At 40.5% G+C, this 22,919-nt stretch overlaps 1 protein-coding gene across 3 annotated transcripts; it reads left to right on the forward strand.

Annotated features, from left to right (window-relative positions):
• Positions 1 to 1,155: 1,155 nt before the first annotated feature.
• RAC1 (Rac family small GTPase 1) lies at positions 1,156 to 21,900 on the forward strand. 3 transcript variants are annotated; one of them, XM_073362176.1, is made up of 7 exons: positions 1,156 to 1,426; positions 13,250 to 13,321; positions 13,787 to 13,904; positions 16,318 to 16,374; positions 18,154 to 18,216; positions 19,922 to 20,081; positions 20,256 to 21,900. In XM_073362176.1, exons 1-7 carry the CDS (start codon positions 1,392 to 1,394, stop codon positions 20,384 to 20,386), a joined length of 636 nt encoding a protein of 211 aa, XP_073218277.1. In that variant the 5' UTR covers positions 1,156 to 1,391; the 3' UTR covers positions 20,387 to 21,900. The 3 variants fall into 3 exon arrangements, with proteins under 3 accessions (XP_073218277.1, XP_073218279.1, XP_073218278.1); XM_073362177.1 differs by lacking the exon at positions 16,318 to 16,374 and having other exon boundaries at positions 1,159 to 1,426; XM_073362178.1 differs by lacking the exons at positions 16,318 to 16,374; positions 18,154 to 18,216.
• Positions 21,901 to 22,919: the final 1,019 nt, after the last annotated feature.

Here is a 22,919-nt window from a genome sequence, read left to right on the forward strand (position 1 = left end):
CTCACATTGAGGCGCAATGACTAGGGTTGCCAACTCTGACTGAAGCGATTCTGGGAGACATTTTTCCCCAACATGATGTAATGTCATTTTCTTAAAATATCCTATTAAAATCTTCCGGATTGCTTTCAATAGTCACTGGGAGATCAACGCCAATTATGGGAGACTCCAGACCAATCCTGGAGGGTTGGCAACCCTAGCAATAACCCACCTGATAAAGGGATTCCCTTAGGGCAGTGGTCCCCAACCTTTCTGTGGGAATAGCACATTCCTATTCCCAACAGACTGTGGCGGGCGCCAAACACCCTGCCGCCAAAAAGCCGTTGAGAAGCGGCAGCGGAAAGAAGCCTTGCCGCCAGGAAACGGCAACGCTTCTCAGAGGCATTTGGGCGGGCGGTTCTCAGGTGGCCGTGTGGTGTCCTGGGGGTGCATACAACTGCCCCGGCGGGTGCCATTGCACCTGCGGGCACCGCGTTGGGGACCCCTGCCCTAGGGCTTTCATGACAGGGAGGGTGGTGACTTGTTGCACTATGTCAGGATATGACACCACATCACATTACAAGAAGCATGATGGAAAAGACTCCCTTGTAATAGAGGTGTGTGTGCAAGTGTGTAGGCCTTATGGTGAGATTAGGGTTGCCAAAGCCTCCAGGATTGGCCTGGAATCTCCAGGAATTAAAGATTAATCTTTAATGAAAGATTATGTCATGTGTCGAAATCTCCAGGAATACATCCAACAAAAACTGGCAACCCTAGCGGAGCTATGATGCCCTGACACGGTGACTGTCTCACCCAGAGAGGGTCCCATAGCAGAGAGGGTCCCCATGTTGCACTACGACCGGACAAATACCAGTGGTCACACTAAGGCCTTCTGTGCTCATGAGGAGGCTGAGGCAAGAGCAAGAGACGAGTTCTTCCCCTCCCCCCCATTCCCTGACTAGGTTAGTAGCACAAACATGGCGGCCGCTCCGAGTCTGAGGTAAGGGAAGGGACACCGAGCCGTGCCGAAGATGGCCGAAGCCGAGCCCGCTGTGAATCACGTGTTGCCGAACACTAACGAAGTTGCGGCAGCGCTCGGGAGAGAGACCCCGAGCTTTTCCGAATGGTTCCGAAGCCGCGTCGCGGACAGGGCGGGGGTAGTCGAGCGGTTCCGAAGGCGGGGCAGCTGGTGCCGAGCGCGGCAAGGCGGATGTGAGCAGAGCGGGAGCTTCCTGTTTCCTTGCAGCGCTCTGCTCTCCCCGCCTTGGGTGGTGGCCGCTGCCTCGTCCCCGCTTCCAGGCACTGAGGGCGGAGGCGGCCGGACGCCGGTGCGGACCCGCGGGCCCTTAGCCTCACGGACCTTCCCGCCAAGGTAGCAGCAGGAGCCGCAGAGACTCGGCCCCGTAGCAGCCCCGATGCAGGCCATCAAGTGTGTGGTGGTGGGAGACGGGTAAGCCCAGAGCGCTGCTACTCCTTCCCCGGCTGGGACCTGACCACACCCTCCGCTCCCCGGGGGTCTTTCCGCGTGGGGTGGCCGGGGCGGGCCTCTCTCCTCTCCCCCGTGCCCAGGGGTCCCCACCCGTGGGGTGGCCGGGGCGGGGCCCTCTTTCCTCCCACCCGGTCCTTGGGGGTCCGTCTTCCCCGTGGGGTGGCCGGGGCGGGGCCCTCTTTTCCTCCCCCACACTCCTGGGGCCCTGTTCCCCCTGAGGGGTGGCCGGGGCGGGCCTCGTTCCACCCGCTCCATGGGGGCCCACTACTCTTCCCCCCCCCAAACTTTCCACACCCAGCCCAATTCCTCAGGGCTCCCTGGTGGGAAGGGCATCGTGTACAGGGTATTGTGAGGTAGGTGGTGTTGTAAATAAATATGCAAGAAATTGATGGATCCCCACGCTAGTGCTGGATGACATTGATACAAAGCCCCCCCCCCCCAAATTGTGTGAGTGGGGTACTCTGTATGAGTGTTGGCCGCGGCAGGTTATTTCAGGGTTGTGGGTGCATGTTGGGAGATCTGTATTGGTGTAGAAGGAGACCCACCAGGGGATGGTATGTGTGAAGGGGTAGTGGTCCTCCCATTCCTATTGACAAATGGGGGGTGGGAGATATGGGATAAGGGGACGGCTTTGGTATTGCTAGGAAATTAGGGTATTCAAGGCTCCCATGTGGATGTTGGTGAATGGTGGGTGCTCTAGAACTCTGGGTTTATGTGGTGAACGGACAGGTGTCCCAAAGGTGGATGATTGGGTGGTGACTTGATACACAGTATTCATGCTTACAAAAATAGTGGCCTTCCCTATATGTTAGTGTGCGAGGGTGTGCACTCCAGTTTGATGCTGTCAAAGAGGTGGCCACTTCCCCAAGTTATTGTAGGGCTATTCCCTTATTTCTGACTGCTTCTAAACCACAATTAGTTTAGCAGTGGACACAACTGTTTTCTCTACTCCCTAATTAGTTATTACATGTATGAACAGTTCTTTCCTACTTTAAAGTTATATAGTAAAGGTACTGTTCTCACAGAGGCTATTGAAGCCAAATGGGGAGATTTTAGGTGCTAAAAGTCCAGGGGTGCAACAGAGCTAAGCCAGGCTCCCTACCTGCCCTGGCCCTGTGCCGCTGCTGGAAGCAGCTGGCACATCCCTGTGACCCCGGGGTGGGGGGGGTGGAGCATGGGTCTCTGTGTGCTCCCTGAGCACCAACTCCACAGCTCTCATTGGCTGGGAACTGCAGCCAATGGGAGCTGCAGGGGCGGTGCCTGTGGACAAGGGCAGTGTGTGGAGACCCTCTCACCCCTCTGAGTAGGAGCTGCTGTCAGAGAGATGTGCTGGTCGCTTTTGGGAGCTGCCCAAGATAAACGCCTCCCAGATGGAGCCCTCACCCCCTCCTGCACCCCAACCTCCTGCCCCAGCCCAGACCCCGTATTCAAACTCCTTCCCAGAGCCCTTTCCCCCACCCGCACCGTACCTCCTCCTGCACCCCAGACCTCTGCCCCAGCCTGGTGAAAGTGAGTGAGGGCGGGGGAGAGTGAGCAACAGAGGGAGGGGGGATGGAGTGAACAGGGGGTGAGAAGGGGTGAGGCCTTGGGGAAGGGATGGTGTGGGGGGCGGGGCCTAGGGCTGAATGGGGAGGCTTGGGGGTCCCTGAAATATTTTAAATCAAAGTGGGGAATCCTCAGGTTGATGAAGTTTGAGAACTGCTGATTTAGATTATAAACTGAAAGTAGATTGCGATCTCTGCAGGGCAAGGACTGTACTTTACTATGTTTGTAGCTAGTAAGGTAGGGTCCTGGTCCTAACTGAAGCCTGTAGGTGCTATTGTAATGCAAAAAATTATCAACATGTCATATATTCATTGTCTGTAAAGAACTGTGTTACACCTGTGGTACTTTGCATGCCCTGCTATTATAATAGAAATAACTTTTGGTTATTATTTGTAACGGGATTGAGCCCGAGTTTATGCATAGCTGCTGTCTCCCTTTGTAAAGAACATGTTTGAAGGTGTGTATTGTGTGTTTTAGTGCTGAATGATGTTGAATAGGCTTCATAAAGAGAAGCTCTTCCCAGCATCTTGGAAGCATTTTTTTCTTACTAGATGTCAGAGCTCATGGAGCATCACAGGCCAGCTGGAAAACAAGACTTGTTTTATGCAGTTTGATTTTTTTCATTGAAACAAAAATCCCAGTGTAGTCTAAGCATAATTGGACATCACAGCAACCCAGTGTAGATAGACTGAGGAGCGTAAGTACAGCTAGAAGAAGTCACCCTCAGCCCTGTGTCATTTAATGTGGTTTTCATCATGTTGGGAATGATCAGTTTTCGTTAACATTTAAAATAACTTTTAACAAATGTTGAATTTCAAAATTCATGTGAGATACCTGCCTTGCTCTTATTGCTTGTGCTACACAAGAATGATGTATTGACACGTTTAACAGACTCTTATAGTGCTTGTGGCACCTTAGAGACTAACCAATTTATTTGAGCATGAGCTGTTACTCTGAAACCTGTCTTATAGTGCTGTAATTCATTGGCACTGGTAGGAGTAACAACAGATCATTCTTTCACTTAGCTTAAATTAATATAATGAAAGATTTCAGAGTGGCACCCATGTTAGTCTGTATTTGCAAAAAGAAAATGAGTACTTGTGGCACCTTAGAGACATCGGATGCTGAAGTGAGCTGTAGCTCACGAAAGCTTATGCTCAAATAAATTTGTTAGTCTCTAAGGTGCCACAAGTACTCATTTTCTTTATAATGAAAGAGTAAATTACAGTACAGACCCGTTTACGCACAAATCCGCTTAATGCCCGGTAGCGCCATGCCTCCCAGTGCTACCTATTTAACACGCAAGACTCATTAACACGCGGTACAGGAACTTTCTATGTAGCACTACAGATTTGCTCACTAACTCACTGTCCTAGAAATCAACAGGAAGCGCGGAGCAGAAATGTGTTGTACGTCTTTACCGATATTGGTAAAGACGTATCAAGCACGCTTAGTCTTGAGAGAGAGAGAGATAACTACTATATATTATATAGTAATAAATGTACTACATTAGAAAACTTTAACCGTAGGCCTAATATCTTGGCAGAGGGCAAGCGTCAGCATTCCTACACTGTAGAAGAAAAGCTAGCTGCAATAGATCGAGTAAATAGCGGAGAAACCCAGGCCAAAATTTCAGAAGATATTGGGATTGCCGAATCTACTCTCTGAGAATGGCTAAAAAATGAATCTAAACTGAATGGCTTTGTACAAAATGTCAATTCTGCCGCGGGGCTTAAGCGAGAACGTGTGCGCCATTCAGCAAAACCCACAATAGACAAAGCCATGTGCATGTGTTTTGCTCAGGAAAGGCTGAAATGAATGCCGCTAAGTGGGCCAATTCTTCAAGCCCAAGTGACAAAATTTGGAAATTTAACTTGGGATGGAATCATTCCAAGCCTGCAAGGGGTTTATAAGTCGTTTTAAAAAGCGTCATGGCATAGCGCAGGTATCGATTTCTGGAGAAAGCCGATGAATCGGCCGCGAATGCATTTCATTTGCGGCGAATGACAGACTTCATAAGAGAAGAAAAAAAGTGAGCCAGAAAGAGCAGAAAATAAGTGTGTTTTTCTAAGCGAATCAGATGCTTTTTTCAGCATGGACCTCTTAACCCGCGGTCCGTTAACACACGGTCGTGACGCCGTGACTCTCGACATCTGCGCGTAAACGGGTCTGTACTGTAACTTTGATTTTTAAATCAACATCTTAATTCTTTGTCTAAAATATTTTATTAAAATGAATATTTTTCCATTAAATATTCTGAACGAATTAAATCTACCTGGGTTCAAAAAAGAGTAAGATACATTCATGAAGGATTGGTCCATCAGTGGCTGTGAGCCAAGATGGTTCAGGGGTGCAACCCATGCTTGGAGTTACCCTTAACCTCTGACTGCAAGAAAACAGGAGTGTATCACTCCAGAATTGCTCTATTCTGTACATTCTCTCTGAAGCTGTGGTCCTTGCCACTGTTGGAGACAGGATACTGGACTAGATGGACTATTGGTCTGACCAAGGATGGCAGCTCTTATGTTCTTAGCAATTTTTTTCCTATTCACTTTTAAAATTTGATGAATAAAGAGCAAACAAGTATAACACATTTATATACAAACTCTTCACAATGTGTTGTTAATTTACAAGCTAATCGTACCAATACTTAAATTGTGATTGTGTAGAATATGAATGGTTAATAAATAAGTCAGTTCATATTACACATTTTACAAACAGGTTTCAGAGTAGCAGCCGTATTAGTCTGTATTCGCAAAAAGAAAGGGAGTACTTTTGGCACCTTAGAGACTAACCAATTTATTTGAACATAAGCTTTCATGAGCTACAGCTCACTTCATCGGGTGCATTCAGTGGAAAAAGTTTTCCTTTTATAAAAATCTCACTAGCTTAACATAGCAAATTGCATTTAAACAAATTTTGCCAGACCTAGTGTTGCTGCTAATAAATTTAAATGCTGTTTTCCATGTTTTGAAAAACACTTTAGAATGTTGAATAGAAGGAAACCATGTTGTATGTGGTGGCTCATTCAACAAAAAGTATACAACTTACTAAAAAAGAAAAAAAGTGGTCCTGTATAAGTATAATCCCACTGCAACCATTTTCAGAATTATTTTTCTTCTCTTCATTTTCTTGAAAACTAAAATGGTGTAATTAGCTTAAATTTTATATATGCTATTGAGCGAAGGGCTGACATTCAATTTGTTTGCCTTTCTTAATGCAGGTGCTTCAGAAACTTCGCTGTCTGAATGGGGTCTTGATCTGTGTGTTCCCATTTTGATAACTCTTTAAATCCATGGTTGCATTTTTTCCATATTTCATTACCTAATTCTGTGTTTTCACATTTAACTAGCTGCTTTTTTTTTAAAGTACCAGCTTATCAGGTGATCTAGAACAGGGGTGGCCAACCTGAGCCTGAGAAGGAGCCAGAATTTACCAATGTACATTGCCAAAGAGCCACAGTAATACATCAGCAGCATCCTTTCAGCTCCTCCCCCCACCCCGCCCTGGCTCCCAGTGCCTCCCACCCATTGGCAGCCTGCCAATCAGCGCCTCCCCGCACCTCCCGATCAGCTGTTTTGTGATGTGCAAGAGGTTCTGGGGGACAGCGGGGAGAAACAAGGGTACTGCCGGCTCAAGGGAGGGGGTGAGAAGGGGTGGAGTGCGGGCAGAGCCAGGGGTTGAGCAGTGAGCACCCCCTGGCACATTGGAAAGTGGGCGCCTGTAGCTCCAGCCCCAGAGTCGGTGCCTATACAAGGAGCCTCACGTTAATATCTGAAGAGCTGCATGTGGCTATGGAGCCACAGGTTGGGCACCCCGATCTAGAAGAAATATCTAAAAATGATTTAAAAATATATATGGAAGCCTGAGATCCTGATTTGCTTACATATACATATTAATTTGTGTGTTTTTTCTAGCAGAATTTGGCAAAGAATAAACAAGGATATATAAATGTACATGTGTCATTGCTACTACTAAATTTCAACATTTATGAACTGTTTGTCTTTAGCATTATGCTTGAACTGATATTTATTGGTCACACAGTTGGTTAGAAAAGCACAGCAGTATCTACGTACATGACGTTTTTGCGCTCATATTTTTGGCCTTGTATCCATCTTTACAATGAAGATGGTTTCGGAGTGATAGATGGCAACTGTTGCTTTGTGAATTATTTTATTATGCAGAGAAATAAGATTGTATAATGTGCAACACTTTTCTGCTACTTACTTCGATATTCTTTATAAGGAATTCTTATTGAAGATGAGAATTTGGTACAAAAGCATTGATACCAGTTATTTTTAGCAGAGTATTTTGCTTTCATTCAGGCTTGTTTAGATACTTCCCTAACTGAAGCATCTAAACAACTGCTTATTGTTATGGAATCCTGAGCGGTTTCATCTAATGAGAGGGGACAGTTCTGCAGTGGAAACAAACTGATTACTAGGCACCACAGAAATAGCCAGACCTCTCATTGTACTGTAAAGGTTTTTGTTATCCTTAATATATACTTACAACTGAAGCAGTGGCTTCCCTTTAGTGAATACAGTTGAAATTGCTTTCCTTAACACAAAGATTTTCATTGACTCGAAGTCGATATTTAGCATAAATCAAAGCTGTGACATATTTGATTCAATAGTTAATGGTTAGCTTTTCTATTGTAAACTGTCTTCTGAGATTTAGCTGTAAAAAAAATTCTCCCGGGTGGAAAGTTGACTTTGAGTTTCATCTTGCAAATTACTAACCCTTGAATTTAGTAAAATATCAGGTAGATTAGACCACAAACTTATAGTTCTTGTTATATACTTAAAAATGTTTTTCCTACTGAAGTGTTTAGGGCGCTATACGTAAGAATAAACAATACAGTATTCCTCTCAGACACAAGATTTTAAAAAACAAGTAGTACAAACTTAACTGCAAAAAGGTTCAGTTTTTTGCTTGGATTTATATCAGTATGGCAGCATTGTTCTAGTGCATAAAAGCCAATTGTAGCTTCATTGTCCAAGCTCAATGAAGTGCAGAAAGTAAACAAAATAAATAGTGAGAAGTAAACCTTTCAGTTGATCTAAGGTATCAATAGAACAAAGGAAATTTAAAAAAATATTAACTTGGCAATATCCCTTTAAAACAAAGACAATTGGCTTGTTCTAGTTCAGTGCAAATATTCCAAATTGTTTCCAGTAGTGAAGCATTCCTGTAGTATGGTGGTTCTTTAATTTTCATTTTGCTGAACACTTCAACCTTTCCCATAGCAGTCTGTCTGTCAACTTTGGGGCCGCTAGAGAGGCTATTGGGGGTTGGAATTTGGGGAGCTGCTGTTACAACACGCTTCTGAATTTAAAAATTAAAACTGGGTAGAATTCTGGTTCATCTAGAATAGTGCCTTTTGGGAACGAAATTTAGGATTTAGTTCTCAGAACTGGTAGAATAAGATATTTGATTATTTCAAATAAAAGCTCCCATCACAGAGCCTCTCGGCTCTGAGTAGTGTTAAACTCACAAAACAAGTACACAGCTTTTTGACCAGTGTCAATGCTAGAAGAGTTTCATCTACTATTTAAATTATATGAATTCTGAGAGGAGAGAAGAGATGGGCCTTACACTGTGTACTGAAGGTCCATACTCTGGTTCAGGTGGACTAGTGGGAGAAATACATTCCACAGGGAAAAAGCCTTTCCAGGAGGATTCTACCAATTCTTGGACATCTAAGTTAAGGAAACTGTTAACCCAAGTGCCTCAATTGGCCTCCATTGCCATTGTTGCAAACAAGCGCCGTGTTCTCAACTGTAAAATTTTGGAAAATCTCCAGTTGTCATACTACTGCCTACGCAGATCCAGTGGTGTTAAAATTGGAGGGAATATTAATGTAGACTGTCTGCCAGCATTTTCACCACAGTGCCATCTAACCCTGCTCAAACCAAATCTAGTGTTGTGCAAGACTTCCCAAAAATTGCTAGTGTAGATATTCTTGGGTTTCCAGGATCCAAACCATGTAAAGTTTTATAGATCAGTCAACACCTTGAATTGCACCTGGAAGCAAATAGGGGTTCAGTGCAGTCTTGGGAAACTTGGGGTAATATGCTCTGTGGAACACAGTGAAACCAGAATTATGCAGTCTCCTGTCTGCCTGTATTCTCTCAAATTAATTTTAAAACTTTCCATGATTTACAGACTATATTTCCTATTACAGCCTGATGCTACTAACTACCGTTGATAGGATTGGAAAGCCATGGTTAAATAGTTGCTAGAAATTTTGTTGACCATTTTCAGATTAGTCATTTCCCCCCGATTAGTCATTCTATTAATGCATCTTAATCTAAAGTTTCTGTGTGTAAGGGATTTCCACTCACTATATGATTACAGCTCTTCCCTAGAAGAGTTGCCTTCATTCAGACTCTAAGCACTTTTCAAATGAAGTGTATTAACATAATATTGAAACAGGAGATGAGGAATAAATGTAATGTAGGTTACCATAGCAAAGGTAGGCATTAAAGTTTTATTTCTGAGTTGGTAACCATACACATCTGATTCATAGGGCAGAGAGCCAAGAGGCTAGAGATGCAGGAAACCTAGAATAGAACAAGTCTGAAACACAGGGCTTTTGAACTTGTTTTTTCTTGTTGATTTAATGACTTAGCCTGATTGTTGTGTGGCTTTGTAGCACCAGGCAGTTCTTTTAATTCTTTTAAGCCTGGAATGAAATCTTTCACCACCACCTTCCTGGGATGCTCTGAATAACCCACAGCAGACTCACTATTCCCACTGCACAGTGAGCTGGAAAGGAAGACGTGAGGGCCGAAAATTGCTCTTCATTCACTGTTGCAAATAATGAGTGGAATATTCTTACTTTTCAATACCTATCAAACCAGTGGTCTTAAATTTTATATTCAAATTGTTTATACTTATTGATGTCTTATGGGACCTATTGAGAATGGGGCATCAGGTGAAACATGCTCCGGAATCTTAACAGTATTGCCTCCAGGTCCTAAAGAAGCCTCCCATAGAATATGGGACTTTGGTGCTCCAGAACTTCTAAGGTTTAAAGCTTTGATGACTTATTTATAATCTGGACCTATTCTATTCCTATTCTGTGGCACTCTGGAAGGCCTAGGTCCATACATACTCTTTACAATTTCCCTTTTGGAAGTGTTAATATCCTGGACTCAGACTCTTACAGGTATGAAGTCTAAGAATACTCAATTGGTTTAATGATATTAAAACAATACAACAGGCTCCTGTTTTCAGAGAATGCTGGTTTACTTCAAGACTCCTGGAAACTCCCAATTTGTGTAGAAAGATTTATAATATTTAGAGTGATGTTCACCTTAAAATCACTTTGCAAACATTATTCCTCATAACAACCCTGTGAGGTAAGTAATTATCCCTATTTCACAGGTTGGGAAAACTGCAAAAGGGTCTGTGATTTGCTCAAGGGCACTGTTTTACAGCTGGGATTAGAATTTGGGAGACTCTGGCTCCTAGTCCTGAGCTCGACTGACTAGACTTTACTCCTCTTTCCTTTTATTTAAATACACCTCGTCATTTCTCTGTTATATGCTGGGAATGCTAAACTTTTAGGACTGCCATGAAGGTGCAACTTTACTGCCTCTTTTTTCATAATGATAAACTGCAGCTGTTTCTGCTTCATTTCAATATGCCACTGGAGTGAATCCTTGAAGTAAGCATTTACTGGCTGCCCAGGGATCATCCATCCCTGGTCCAATCTCATTAACTTACAGATCCTGAAGCAAATCCCAGTTTCCCATGTGTTCCTGATTGAGAATTTGCTAGGCCACTTTTTTGCATACATCTTAAAGCCACCAGAAAGACATCTACTACAGTAAAATATGCAAAACTGAGGCTTACTAAGTACAGAATTTAATGCCATAAATTAGAGGTGTATCTGAGCACAAAATACGGTGCAAATTTCAGGAGGAAATTGCAGCTAATATAACAGAAGAGAGTTGAAATTTAGACTTTCCTTACTGCTTCAAAATTAGTGTGAACAATTTATATAATCAAATTATAAGAGTTTATATCTTGAGTGATGAGAAAAAACTTCATTAGGTGGGACAAAAAGCTACAGCATATTGAGCATTATGCTGTGTGCCAGCCCGCCACTGAGGGCTCGTCTACACTGGCAATGGTAAAGCGCTGCTGTGGCAGCACTTTAACATGGTTTGTGTGGTTACGAGGGGCGCAGCTGCCAGTGCTGAAACTTGCTGTGCTTGGGGGGCAGTCTTTTCACACCCCTGAACAAGAAAGTTGCAGTGCTGTAAATTGCCAGTGTAGACAAGCCCTGAGTCAGAAACAGTTAAGAATTACATATGGACATGTGGGATAGATTCCCAGATAGGCACTAGCATGGGCAGATCACAACGGCCTTGCTTAAGAGTCTAGTTTTATCGGTCATTAAGAACAATTGAATAGCTTGTCAAGCAAACAAAGTATTGTTGAATTGATTAAGAAAGTGTATTGGAGGAACCTGTTGCAGGCAGAGTTTCAATGTACAGAGTAACTTGTAGCTCTGACAGAGCACAGGGTCCACCTAACCTGCTTTCATTGTTGAATCACTAGAGATGATTAGTAGGTATTGGCTGTTGCAAAGATTATAAAAATATCAAACAAGGTCTTTTTACCTTTGGAAAGGAAAGAGGAAATCCACATTAAAGTAACTAGATGCTTTCACAAACCAGACAAAATATGTAGTCATTGTGGTGATAGTAAATACGATAAAACTGCCACAGGTGTTAACTCATAATGTTTTAACGCCAGAAAGCCTATGTATATTAAAGCCCTTGACAAAAATCCTTTTGTAAGCCTTGCAGTAATATTTTTCCTCATGCAAAAGCTAAAGGACATTTGATTAGTTGCTAGGATTTCTTTGTGTAACAACTAAGTACTAAGGTAAGACTTCACAGCAGATAACCTGACTTCAATGAGTTTCTTAACCATGTGAGAGAGAGAGAGAGTATAAGAGTTGCATGAGTCATAGCGTAATGGAAGGTTATACTTGTAAGTACAGCAAGGATTAAAATGCTGCTGATGCATATATTTTGGACAATCAGTATTTGGTGATAAAACATCTGCCTGAAAATACTTTGCCTTTTGAATAGAAGTTCATCTGTTCAAGTGAGGAGTAAGCATCAGGAAGAACATAATCCCTTGATGACATTATCTTCTTTGCAGCAGCTAATAATTGCAGAAGTGATCCTCTGGAAAATGTTATAATATCAAAGGAGGATACTCTTCAAATGAGGAACAAGTATCAGGACCAGATGAACTCTTAAGCATTAGAAACCTAATTTTTATGAAATTTTAGTCTGTTTCTCTCTCTCAAAAAAAAGTTATGTAGTCAAACCTTAATTATCCCAACCCTTGTTAATTGAACCTGTTACCAAAGGTAACAAAGCTACCTGCCTTAATATTTGAGTTTAGGTAACGCTGGGGAGAAGGGAGCTGGCTATCAGGTCTTCAAAGAAATCCAGAACATAGGCTTTCTCCCCAATTATCTGGAGGAGTTTGGGTTTTTTTGTGGGAGAATCTTTGCATAAGTTGGATTTAATGTTAGGATAGAATTAGCTCTACATGAGTTTTCCATGATATGTCTGTGGGTTTCTAAGGAAGTGATAATGCATACAGGATCTCATTCTGCCATTTTAGCAGATGTTGGTGAGGACTGCTACTCCTGTTTCCTCAACCCCTATAATGTGGCATTTTGAGAAGAAATTGGCAATAGTTTCTTAAAAGTTAACTGGTGTAAGGAAAATAAAGTTGAGTCTTGTAAAAGGAATAACAACTTTAAGTTGAATTAAGGGTGGGGGGAGATATTCCTTTCAGTTTTATAAATTTCAAGAACTTGTGCTAATGATAGGTATATCAGTACTGTTCAGGGAGTTAAATTGGTCATTTGACAGCAGAAATTGGTTTTCTGGTTAAGACATATGACTTTTTTTGTAGCTAAAATCCAAACAAAGTCTGGTAACTTTTTATTGACCCTTCATATTTTAGGAGATCTTACATTATTTGGCTCTGTCTGCCACTGAAGCTTAAGTTTATCTTCTGACTGATGTGTTTACTATTGGAAAGCTACAGTCACAGAACTTTGAGCACTGACAATTCAAGTTTCAGCTTAATCTCACTTCAAATGGCAAAATGAAATGGTTTCTGTTGAAGGGCTGTTTATTCTCCCTTGCATATAAGAGAGAGCACTTAACCATGAATATACTTTCTCTTTTACAGTGCTGTAGGTAAAACATGTCTACTCATCAGTTACACAACCAATGCATTTCCTGGAGAATACATACCCACTGTGTAAGTATATCAATAAAACCTTATGAACTAATTTATGTCAGTCTGTATACTAGCCACTGTTAGTGGTGGTGGTTTTTAATTGTGTACATCAGTTGAAAACATCACCATTTAGTTTTCTCTTAATAAAAGCTTAACTCAGCATCTAGATTTATTTAAGAGTATTTTTGGCTTCTTGGGTTTACTTTTATATTTGGTGTCTGTGATATGTGGTGGTATCCATGTAGTATTTATTTATTGTACATTTTTATCAGCTCACTTCCACTATGCCCACTAATCAATTTATACTGGGACTACATTTGATGGTGGAGATAGATGGATTAGAGTTTGACTTTTTCCATCTGTAATCTTTGTGACTAGGATTTTACAGAAGATCTTAGCCTTTGTAGATTACTGTAAAAGATAAATTTATTGGCTTGCTATTATTCACAGAAAAGACTTGAACTAATCTTTTTTTTAATTCTGTAGCTTTGACAACTACTCTGCTAATGTAATGGTTGATGGAAAACCAGTCAACCTAGGTTTGTGGGATACAGCTGGACAAGAAGACTATGACCGATTACGTCCATTATCCTATCCACAAACAGTAAGACTTATACTATGAGATATTTGAAAGCATGTATATAGCCTAAATAGCCCTATAAATGTCTGATTGCTTCTTTCTTGAATCATGCTAAGATTTTTAACACTTCATCATATTAAGATATCAAATTTAATGGTAAAATTGAACTCTGGCGAGTTCCATCTGAATGCTGCAGCCATAATACTTGGGTCTTGTATCTGTCTGCAATTGAAGAGATGTCGAAACCTTCACACACACACGCACTTATTTTTCATACACTGAGGCATGCTGGCTTTATGTGCAATTGGAGACCCACAATTGACTAGAATATTTAATTGAAAAATAAATTTTGATGAATTGAGTAGTCTTAATAGAAAGTCTGTTGATTAAGGTTAGAGTCCCTGCCAAAAGCAAGATCTGGTTTTTGGGCATGCTGTTTGGCTCCAGTCTGACACTCATTGCTAAGCACTTGATGTCATTCAGCTTCATTTGATTTGGTATTAAATGTGAAAGAGCCACACTCTCTTTTCTTGGGGTTGACATGGGGTATGTTAGAGCTCTTAAATTATTTCAGGCCAAGAGTATTTATGATACACTTGTAATTTCGATGATAACATCAGGAGAAATGTATTTGTGTTTTGTTGCTTGTAACTAGTTAAATCCTGAACCTGCATAGACCGTGCCTTGTTCCTTCTGTATATGGAAGATTCATAGATTCATAGATATTTATGACGTAGTCTGCTCTAGTCTCTCAAGTGCAGCTGCCACCACAGCTCAGCTAATCTCTTTAGATACTAGTTTCCTAAAGCTATTTTCTGTCAAACTCAGTGGTCTTCTTTTGAGCTAGACTTTATCTGATAGAACTGTCCTTCAGCTAGAAGAAAGTGGTAAACTTAGAGTTATTGCAGCTTTCTCATAGTAATTACTAGCCATTATAAATGGTCTGAAACTATATTTCATGTTCTCAAATATTAAAATGCAAAACTACTTCATTTCTTATATAATTTCATTTCTCTGTGGAATAAGATGGATTTCACTCAGTGAACTCTAACTTAAATTTTTGTAGTTCATTCGTCTTAATTCAGTTTTCATTCATACGCTATGGTCACTAGTCCTCACAATAAGGCTTTCTTCTCAACCATGAGACCAGAGACTGATAAAAACCTGTCAACTATAGGTGGTCCCTACAAAACTTCCAGAGATCTCTGCTTCTGCGAGGAAGAAAATCCAGCAGTTATCTCTGCACTCTCTCGTATGCAGGAGCAGTAGTGGGATATTTAAAACAAAGGAAACTCCCAGGCTTGTTTAGGAGACTCTCAGCACCTTAACAACATCTCTTTTCTTCTAACATGGTGGTTCTCAACCAGGGGTACATGTACCACTAGTGGTACACAGAGATCTTCCAGGATGTACATCAACTCATCTAGATTTACTCACCTAGTTTTACAACAGGCTACATAAAAAACACTAGCGAGGTCAGTACAAACTAAAATTTCATACGGACAATGATTAATTTATACTGCTCACTGAAATGTAAGTACAATATTTATATTCCAATTGATTTATTTTATAATTGTATGGTAAAAATGAGAAAGTCAGCAATTTTTCAGTAATAGCGTGCTGTAACGCTTTTGTCTGATTTTGTAAACAAGTAGTTTTTAAGTGAGGTGAAACTTGGGGTACACAAGACAAATCAGACTCCTGAAAGGGATACTGTAGTCTGGAAAGGTTGAGAACCACTATTCTAAAAGGCATCACAGGGTGAAGAATGGCTCATTGGGAACCCACCAAATTGTGAGAAAAGGTAGAACTTTAAAGTGTATTGAACTGTCATGTGCCAAACCTATGTACAGGGGGACAAAATGTTTGTTCAACCTGCTGGGCACTCAATCAACAGATCAGTTATAGTAAATAAAGAAATGTGAGTTGATAAAGACCTGGTGTTAGAAGTTGATATTTGTTCTGCACCCAAGTTGATGTAGTAATAACTTCCTTCTCACATGGCTTTGCAATTCACACTTTAAACTTCACTTCTTTAGTGTATTCTGTTCTCACTGTATGGAAAATCTTTGAGGATTGGTAAACGTGACACATGAATGAGAGGAAAACTTCTTATCTAATTTTTTACTGTGTGACTCTTGTCCACTCGAGTGTGGTTTAACTTTTTTTTTTAAAAGAGATGAGCATGCTTAGCAGTGTTTGCTGTTCCTAGTCATCTTTATCAATATAGGCAGCTAAATCTACAGCTTTAGAAGAAATAGTTCTAGTGGGTTTTTCTAGATGTCTGGTGACTTCCAAGGAAGATAGCCTTTTGAGAGGGAAAGCTGTGTTGTGAGGATTGGTGAGAATAGTAATGCTGAGAAGAAATGGTCAGGTAATAGCAAACTTTTTACATTAAAGTTACTCCTAAACTTAATTTGTCTTATACTGTTGTTAGGTTGGAGGAACCAATGATAACAATTTAACTTCCAGTCTGAAAGATCAACCTATTGCCGTATGTAAAACTTTCAATAAACTTAAGTTCCAAGTTCTGTTGCCTTGTTTTTCTCACAATAATACAGTGATAAATTGGCCCCTATTTTATTAAACAATAGTTGTTCCCTTGTACTTAAAGTTTAACTCTTGGGACACTATTATTACTTTAGAGGTCTGAGCACTCACTACTATCATACCTCTTTAAATCAATGCTTTTCTAAAGAGTAAAGTTTTTCTTAAAGTTAAAATGTGTTTTCCTCCTGTGTTTTGGATTAGATTTTTAATACAGAAGGGTAACCTGAAAGTTGCAAATAACCCATAGAACTTTTTAACCCATAGAACTTCCTGTACACGCAAACATTTTGATTACCTGGAATTAGTAAAGGGGTGAAGTGAAGCTGCACAACATGCAGAACTAGAGATTTGCCATAAACTTGCAGAACTGGAAAAATTAAGTAGTGGCCATAGTATCATATTATGTGATATTGCCCATCTTTCTTCTTCTGGTGTCATGGCTGGGGAAACTTGCTGGGGTGATGCATGAAGGACTGGGTTGCAAGTGCTTAGCAGTGCAGATGTCAGAAACAAACCTAACAGAAAGCCTTGAAATGCCGTACAATCAACTAACATTCTGAAATGCCTTTGATTCCTTAATAAACTTGTGTGTTTATTTGTATTTACTCCAATATGAAAAGTGGGTCAAGGAAAGCTGGAGCTTTGAGTAATACTTTGTTCAGGTGTAAGATTTATGTAGGAAGATTGCAGTAATCTTCAGATGACCAGATTTAGAAATGAATCTTCTAGTTAACCAAATTTAAACACTTTCTCAAAATAGGTTAGAAGCAATCAGGATATGAAGCCTTTGACATTTGTATTTTGTTGCATTTGCACATTAATCTTATTATTTCCCATCTCTTCTATCTTTCCCTCAATGATTTTTTTTTTCCACTCAGTCTCTTCCTTGCAATAAAATTCATCCCTCCCTCAACTGAAAGGCAAGGGGATGACTTTTTAAAAGGTCTTTCTTCTCTGGTCCAATCACTAAGGAATGGAGTAGGCTAGTAAGATTGGTTTGCACTCTGAATTTTTTTACATGCCTGATCCTAGCTGGGAGGGAGGAGGGAAACCCTACAGTGTTTCATATTAACATTCTATATAATAGATTCAGAACTCACACAGGATTCATTTAATCTGTGCACAACAGTAATAATCTGCAAATTGTGTACTGGATGCAAGAAAATGTCGTCTTAAATGGTTTAAGGATATTTTACATAAAGTAGTCATTTAAAGCTGGCCAGCTGACGTGATTTGTCAGAGCCATACTCCACGTTGCACCCATTCCCTCAGACCAGAAAATCTCTTCTGAACTGGTATGATTTTGCTTTCAGAAGTAATGGAGCAGTAACACTTAGGACCCACCTAGCACATTAGTGCAGGATGTTATTTAAATCTTAAATCACTTGGCCTTTCATTGTGTCTAAGCTGAAAGGGAGACAGGAGACTGCAATTCTAGTGACTCTTCTCTTACTGTTATCCACAAAATTCTATTTCTCCTTTCATCAAAATGTGATGGGCTCCTCCAGGGTTCTACTATTTTTTCAGTATCTGAATAGCTTAGCTAGAGTTGAGGTGCTGGGAGTAAAATTTTGAAATGCTAACATACTGCTAGCACAACTATTCTAGCAGTTACTGACTAGATGCCTGCAGTAGCTGAATAGAAACCTATTTTATATTAAAGAAGATACCGTTTGTTCTCCAGTGGTTACTGTACTGGGCTAACTCAACATTTGTTTTGTAGGATGTCTTCTTAATTTGCTTTTCCCTTGTGAGTCCCGCATCCTTTGAAAATGTTCGTGCTAAGGTAAGTGTAGGCTAGTGTCCCCTTCTTTCCTTGGAGAGACTAATCACTGTACTGTTTCTTAGGGCACAGCCTGTATCCTTTGCTTTACAGTAGGAATTAAAGGAAAAACTGGGTTCACATGTTCTATGAAATTCTTGTGTGAAGACATCAGTAATGTTGGAGTTTAGCAGGTGTCATTTAAATTACATGACTGACAATGTTTGCAGTGTTGTAGCCGTGTAGGTCCCAGTATATTAGAGACACAAGGTGGGCGAGGTAATATCTTTTATTGGACCAGCTTCTGTTGGTGAAGGAGACAAGCTTTTGAGCTGCACAGAGCTCCTTCCTCTTCAGGTCTCTGCAAGTTTATGACCTGAAGAAGAGCTCTATGCAGCTCAAAAGCTTGTCTCCTTCACCAACAGAAGTTGGTCCAATAAAAGATATTACCTTGCCCACCTTGTCTCTCTGATTAAACAATGCTACTTTACCTGTAAAGGAGAAATCCAGAATTTTGCTGCTTTCGGCCATGTCAGTTGCTTAATCTTAAAAGTTCCTTTTAGCAGTGCAGTGCACCTGCTACAGTTCAAACTAGAATCTTTTTCTTTGATGTGAGATGGTAAGGAAAAAAGTAATTGACAAAACAGATAGTTAGGAAAATGATAAAATGTAAGTCGGTTAAATGGAATACACGAATCTTATAAACCTGTTTTAAGATATCAGGTGGTATAGGGAGCTCTTAAAGGCACATCTGATAGCAAAGAATTTGGAAAAGTGCATAGGCAAAAGGGGCAAATTTTGGTGGCCATTGAAGACTTGATCTAGGCTCTGCACTTTGCCTGCTGACTAACCAGAAAATCAGCTGGCATTCAGAACCTTATTTTAGTCCTGTCACATTTCCATTGGCAAGGAGAAATGATCCATTCTGCATGATGGAGAGCTGTCGCAGATGGTCTATTATCGTGAATGTATTCTCTTCTCCTTGTTTTGCAAAGCCACAACAGGATTTTTCAGCCTGCAGAAGTCAACTGTCCTGGATAAGAAAGGAGTTAAGTCTCTCTCTGATGTTAAATGCTGGATGCCATGCTTGTTGGCTCAGGTTCACAAAGCCAAAATGTAGCTGCCTTGGGGTGATCCCCTTTATCTTTGTTATGCTTAATATTCAATGAATCTTGAACAAGGGGATATATTTCAATTTGGGCACGTATTGATTTTACAATTTACAGTTTATTGAAAGACATGGGAGGGTATTTCTTCCACCCACCCACCTATTCTGGGGTATCTCTGCTTGTGATTACACTTCTGAGCCCAGCTGAACTTTAACTGAAATTTTTCTGCTAACTGTTAAATTGCCCGAAAAGTTTCCATACTCCTGTCAAACCAGTGAACAAAGGGCATTTCCACTGAGTATTGACTACTGTCTGGACCAGCTGGCTGCATGAGGCCCAATTAGCACACAGCTGCGGCCCAGCTCAGCTGTGTGCTAAAGGCCATGGGTGAGCCCGGGGTCCCAGGTAATAAGTTGAGAACCATTGGTCTGGACAGAGTGACTGTCACTTGTCTTGTGGTTAGAGAAGGCATATTTTGGGGGAATCTCATCTTTAATTTCTTTGCCCCACATTTCTACCTACCTTACTGGAATGTTGTGAGTCTTTAATGATTTGTAAAGTACTCTGTGGGTCTTATGACAGTTGCTAGACAAGTACAAACTTGCATCCTTTTTTTGCAGTGGTATCCTGAGGTGCGACACCATTGCCCTAACACTCCCATCATTCTAGTGGGTACCAAACTTGATCTTAGAGATGATAAAGACACTATTGAAAAGCTGAAGGAAAAGAAATTGACTCCAATCACCTATCCGCAAGGCCTTGCCATGGCAAAAGAGATTGGTATGATTTTTACTGAATTACATTGACTCTACCTGAAATTCATTGTATAGGAGGAGACTTTAATTTTAAGAGGAGATACTTTTAACTGACCGACTGCCAAAAACAGAAACAAGGGTGTCTTTGGCACAATGTAGAGAATTGTTTTGTAACTTCAAACCTTCTGGCTTTCTGCAGGTGCAGTGAAATACCTAGAATGCTCAGCACTTACACAGCGAGGCCTCAAGACAGTATTCGATGAAGCTATTCGAGCAGTTCTCTGCCCCCCTCCTGTAAAGAAGAGGAAGAGAAAATGTCGTCTGCTGTAAATGTTACCCTGCCCCACCCCCACTCCGAACCTAGTGTGCTTTGCTCAGAACAAGGGAGCATTCACATTCAATGCCAAGTTTTTCTGTTATAAATTAGTTCTCTTCCATAAAATTTTTGAACCAATCAACAATTTCATGGTTTCATTTGTTTAAAGTATGAGAACTGCTTTTCAAATTCTACTACAAGTGAAATCCTAAAAAATGATAAACCTATGTAAAGCCTTATTTTTAAAGTCCTATTCTTGCTCAGATTAATCAAGTGTTGCCAAACTATCTGCTGAATTAAGTTGTGTTGTTGTGCTATGAGCACTAAGCCCTAAACTATTTTTAAGACTCTTGTCTTTAAGAAAACTCTAATGTCTGTAGGAAATGCAAAACACTCTAGTTTTTCACAACTATGTAACAGTACAGTATCCTTAGGAAAATGTTGCAGTCTAATGTAAACATTTTCTCAACCTGTGGTTGTTGCATAGCATTGTATATCCAACCTAAATGATTAAGGTAATTGACTATATGACTGACAACCTTAGTCACAGTAAAAAATGCTTTATCCCTGGTAAGGGCTCGGTTACAATGTAGTTCTTGCTGCTGTGATTAAAAATAAATATTCTTACTGAAGTATATGTACTCCTCTTGACAGCATTGTATTGTGATGGGTAGGTGAAACACATCTGGTTTGATCAAGTGATATTGCCAGACAGTATTTTGACACTGTACAGACCAATTTACACTACATTGTCAACTGAGTGGTTAAGCTGAATAGATTTTTGTCACAGGTAAAATCTGTAACAGTAAAATTAACTTGTCACAAATATGCAGTAGGTGAAAAAGTGGTTGGTGTTTATAGGTAGGTTTTTTTTGAATTAATTTTCAAGTAGGGCACAACTTTTAAACAACTTTGAACTGGTCCATTCCCATAGATGTTATATTTAGTAAATTCTTTTCTTGTAGAATTTCTTCTTCTTGAGCAATATAACTTGTATTTTAAAACCTTTCTGATATATTAGCATTTTGTGCTTTTTGTAGATTAGAAAGTTTACGCATATCCTTATTTTCCTGTTACTTCTGATCCAGTAAGTTACGTGCTTTCTGAGGAGCTTTCTTTAGTCTTCTAGTCATTAGGTGTAAAAATCATGTGAAACAGCTTTACAAGTTTTAGTAATTTTTATACTTTTGACCTCCTTAAGCTCTGAACCTTCTCAAACATTACTTTGCCAGGTACCCCAACACTAACATGACTAATGCTGACAATTGTCCTTTAGCTCACCTACATGTGCATCACAATGATTTATCTGGTAATGATAACTTGGGTCTGTGAAGTTCTGTAACTTAGTGCTAACAATGTTCTGTACATCCTAAACTGGCAAGAATACAATGTTGAACTATACCCTTTCAACCACTAGAGCAAAATTTAAAAATCAAGTTGCAAAATTGTGAAGTTTTTCCATTGATCTTTTGCTAATGCAGTTAGCAGTATGTTTTGCATGTATGACTTAATAAATTCTTGAATCATGTCATTGGTAATGCTTGAATTTTTGTCTAAATGTTCTTAAATCTTTATTGCAAAGCGTGTGTGCTTGCTATTTATAGCAGAGGGGTAGTGGTTTGGAACTGGCTGTCTTTCAGTAATATGTAAGTACATGCTCTTCAAAACAAATGAATTACAGGTTGCTAGATGTCATGGGGTTAGGGATTTTTAAAAAAAACACTACTTCTCTGGTCACTAGCCCAATAATGGTGCTGAGAGAAGTTTGCTGGCCTTGACAGTTTTCCTTGCATGTTGTAGGATGCCATAATTTGGTCCTTCAAATAAAATTGTATTCTTCTTACCTTGCTTTGATCCCTGTTTCAGATGTGATAAAAAAACTAACTAGCTACTACTGTCTCTAGCTCCCAGTGGTGGCAATTTAATGCTTCAGTGATTTGAAAACTGGGACTTAAATAGGACAACCATCTTTTCCCCTGAACCATGCTTTCAGACTCCTTTGTGGAGATGCTTGAATTTCAGTTTAATTGTAGGCTGGAGTATAACTCTAGGACTACCTCCCCCCTTTCTTGAAACAGTGCATCTCACCATTAATGGGGAGCCTGCACAAAAATCAAGAATAGCTTTTATCATTCTTTGTTTAGTCACATTCAGCATCACTTAGCAGTGGTCACAAACAGTCCTCCCAGTATCTCCCATTTCCTTTCTTTGCTCTTCATTTACCTTGTTGCAACAACTTTCAGTTCTTCCTCTATTCCTGTCTGCTAATCACTCCTACTTTATATACTTAATTTTCTTAATTACAGCTGATATGACATTATAGACAACACACCAGTGAGACTGAGGGGGAGGGGCTTTTAAGAGTCAGCCAACACTGTATCATACTTATCTTGCATTTAAAACAGAGGTGGGCAAACTACAGCCTGTGGGACCCTCCTACCTGGCCCCTCCCCTGCTTTTCCCCCTCAGGCTCAGTATACTGTGCCATGCTCTGGGTGGCTGGGCAGGTGACCCTTCTATAAATTGAAAACACTTTTTATATATTTA

The sequence above is a fragment of the Lepidochelys kempii genome, chromosome 10, assembly GCF_965140265.1.
Source record: "Lepidochelys kempii isolate rLepKem1 chromosome 10, rLepKem1.hap2, whole genome shotgun sequence".
Classification (NCBI taxonomy): Eukaryota; Metazoa; Chordata; order Testudines; family Cheloniidae; genus Lepidochelys; species Lepidochelys kempii.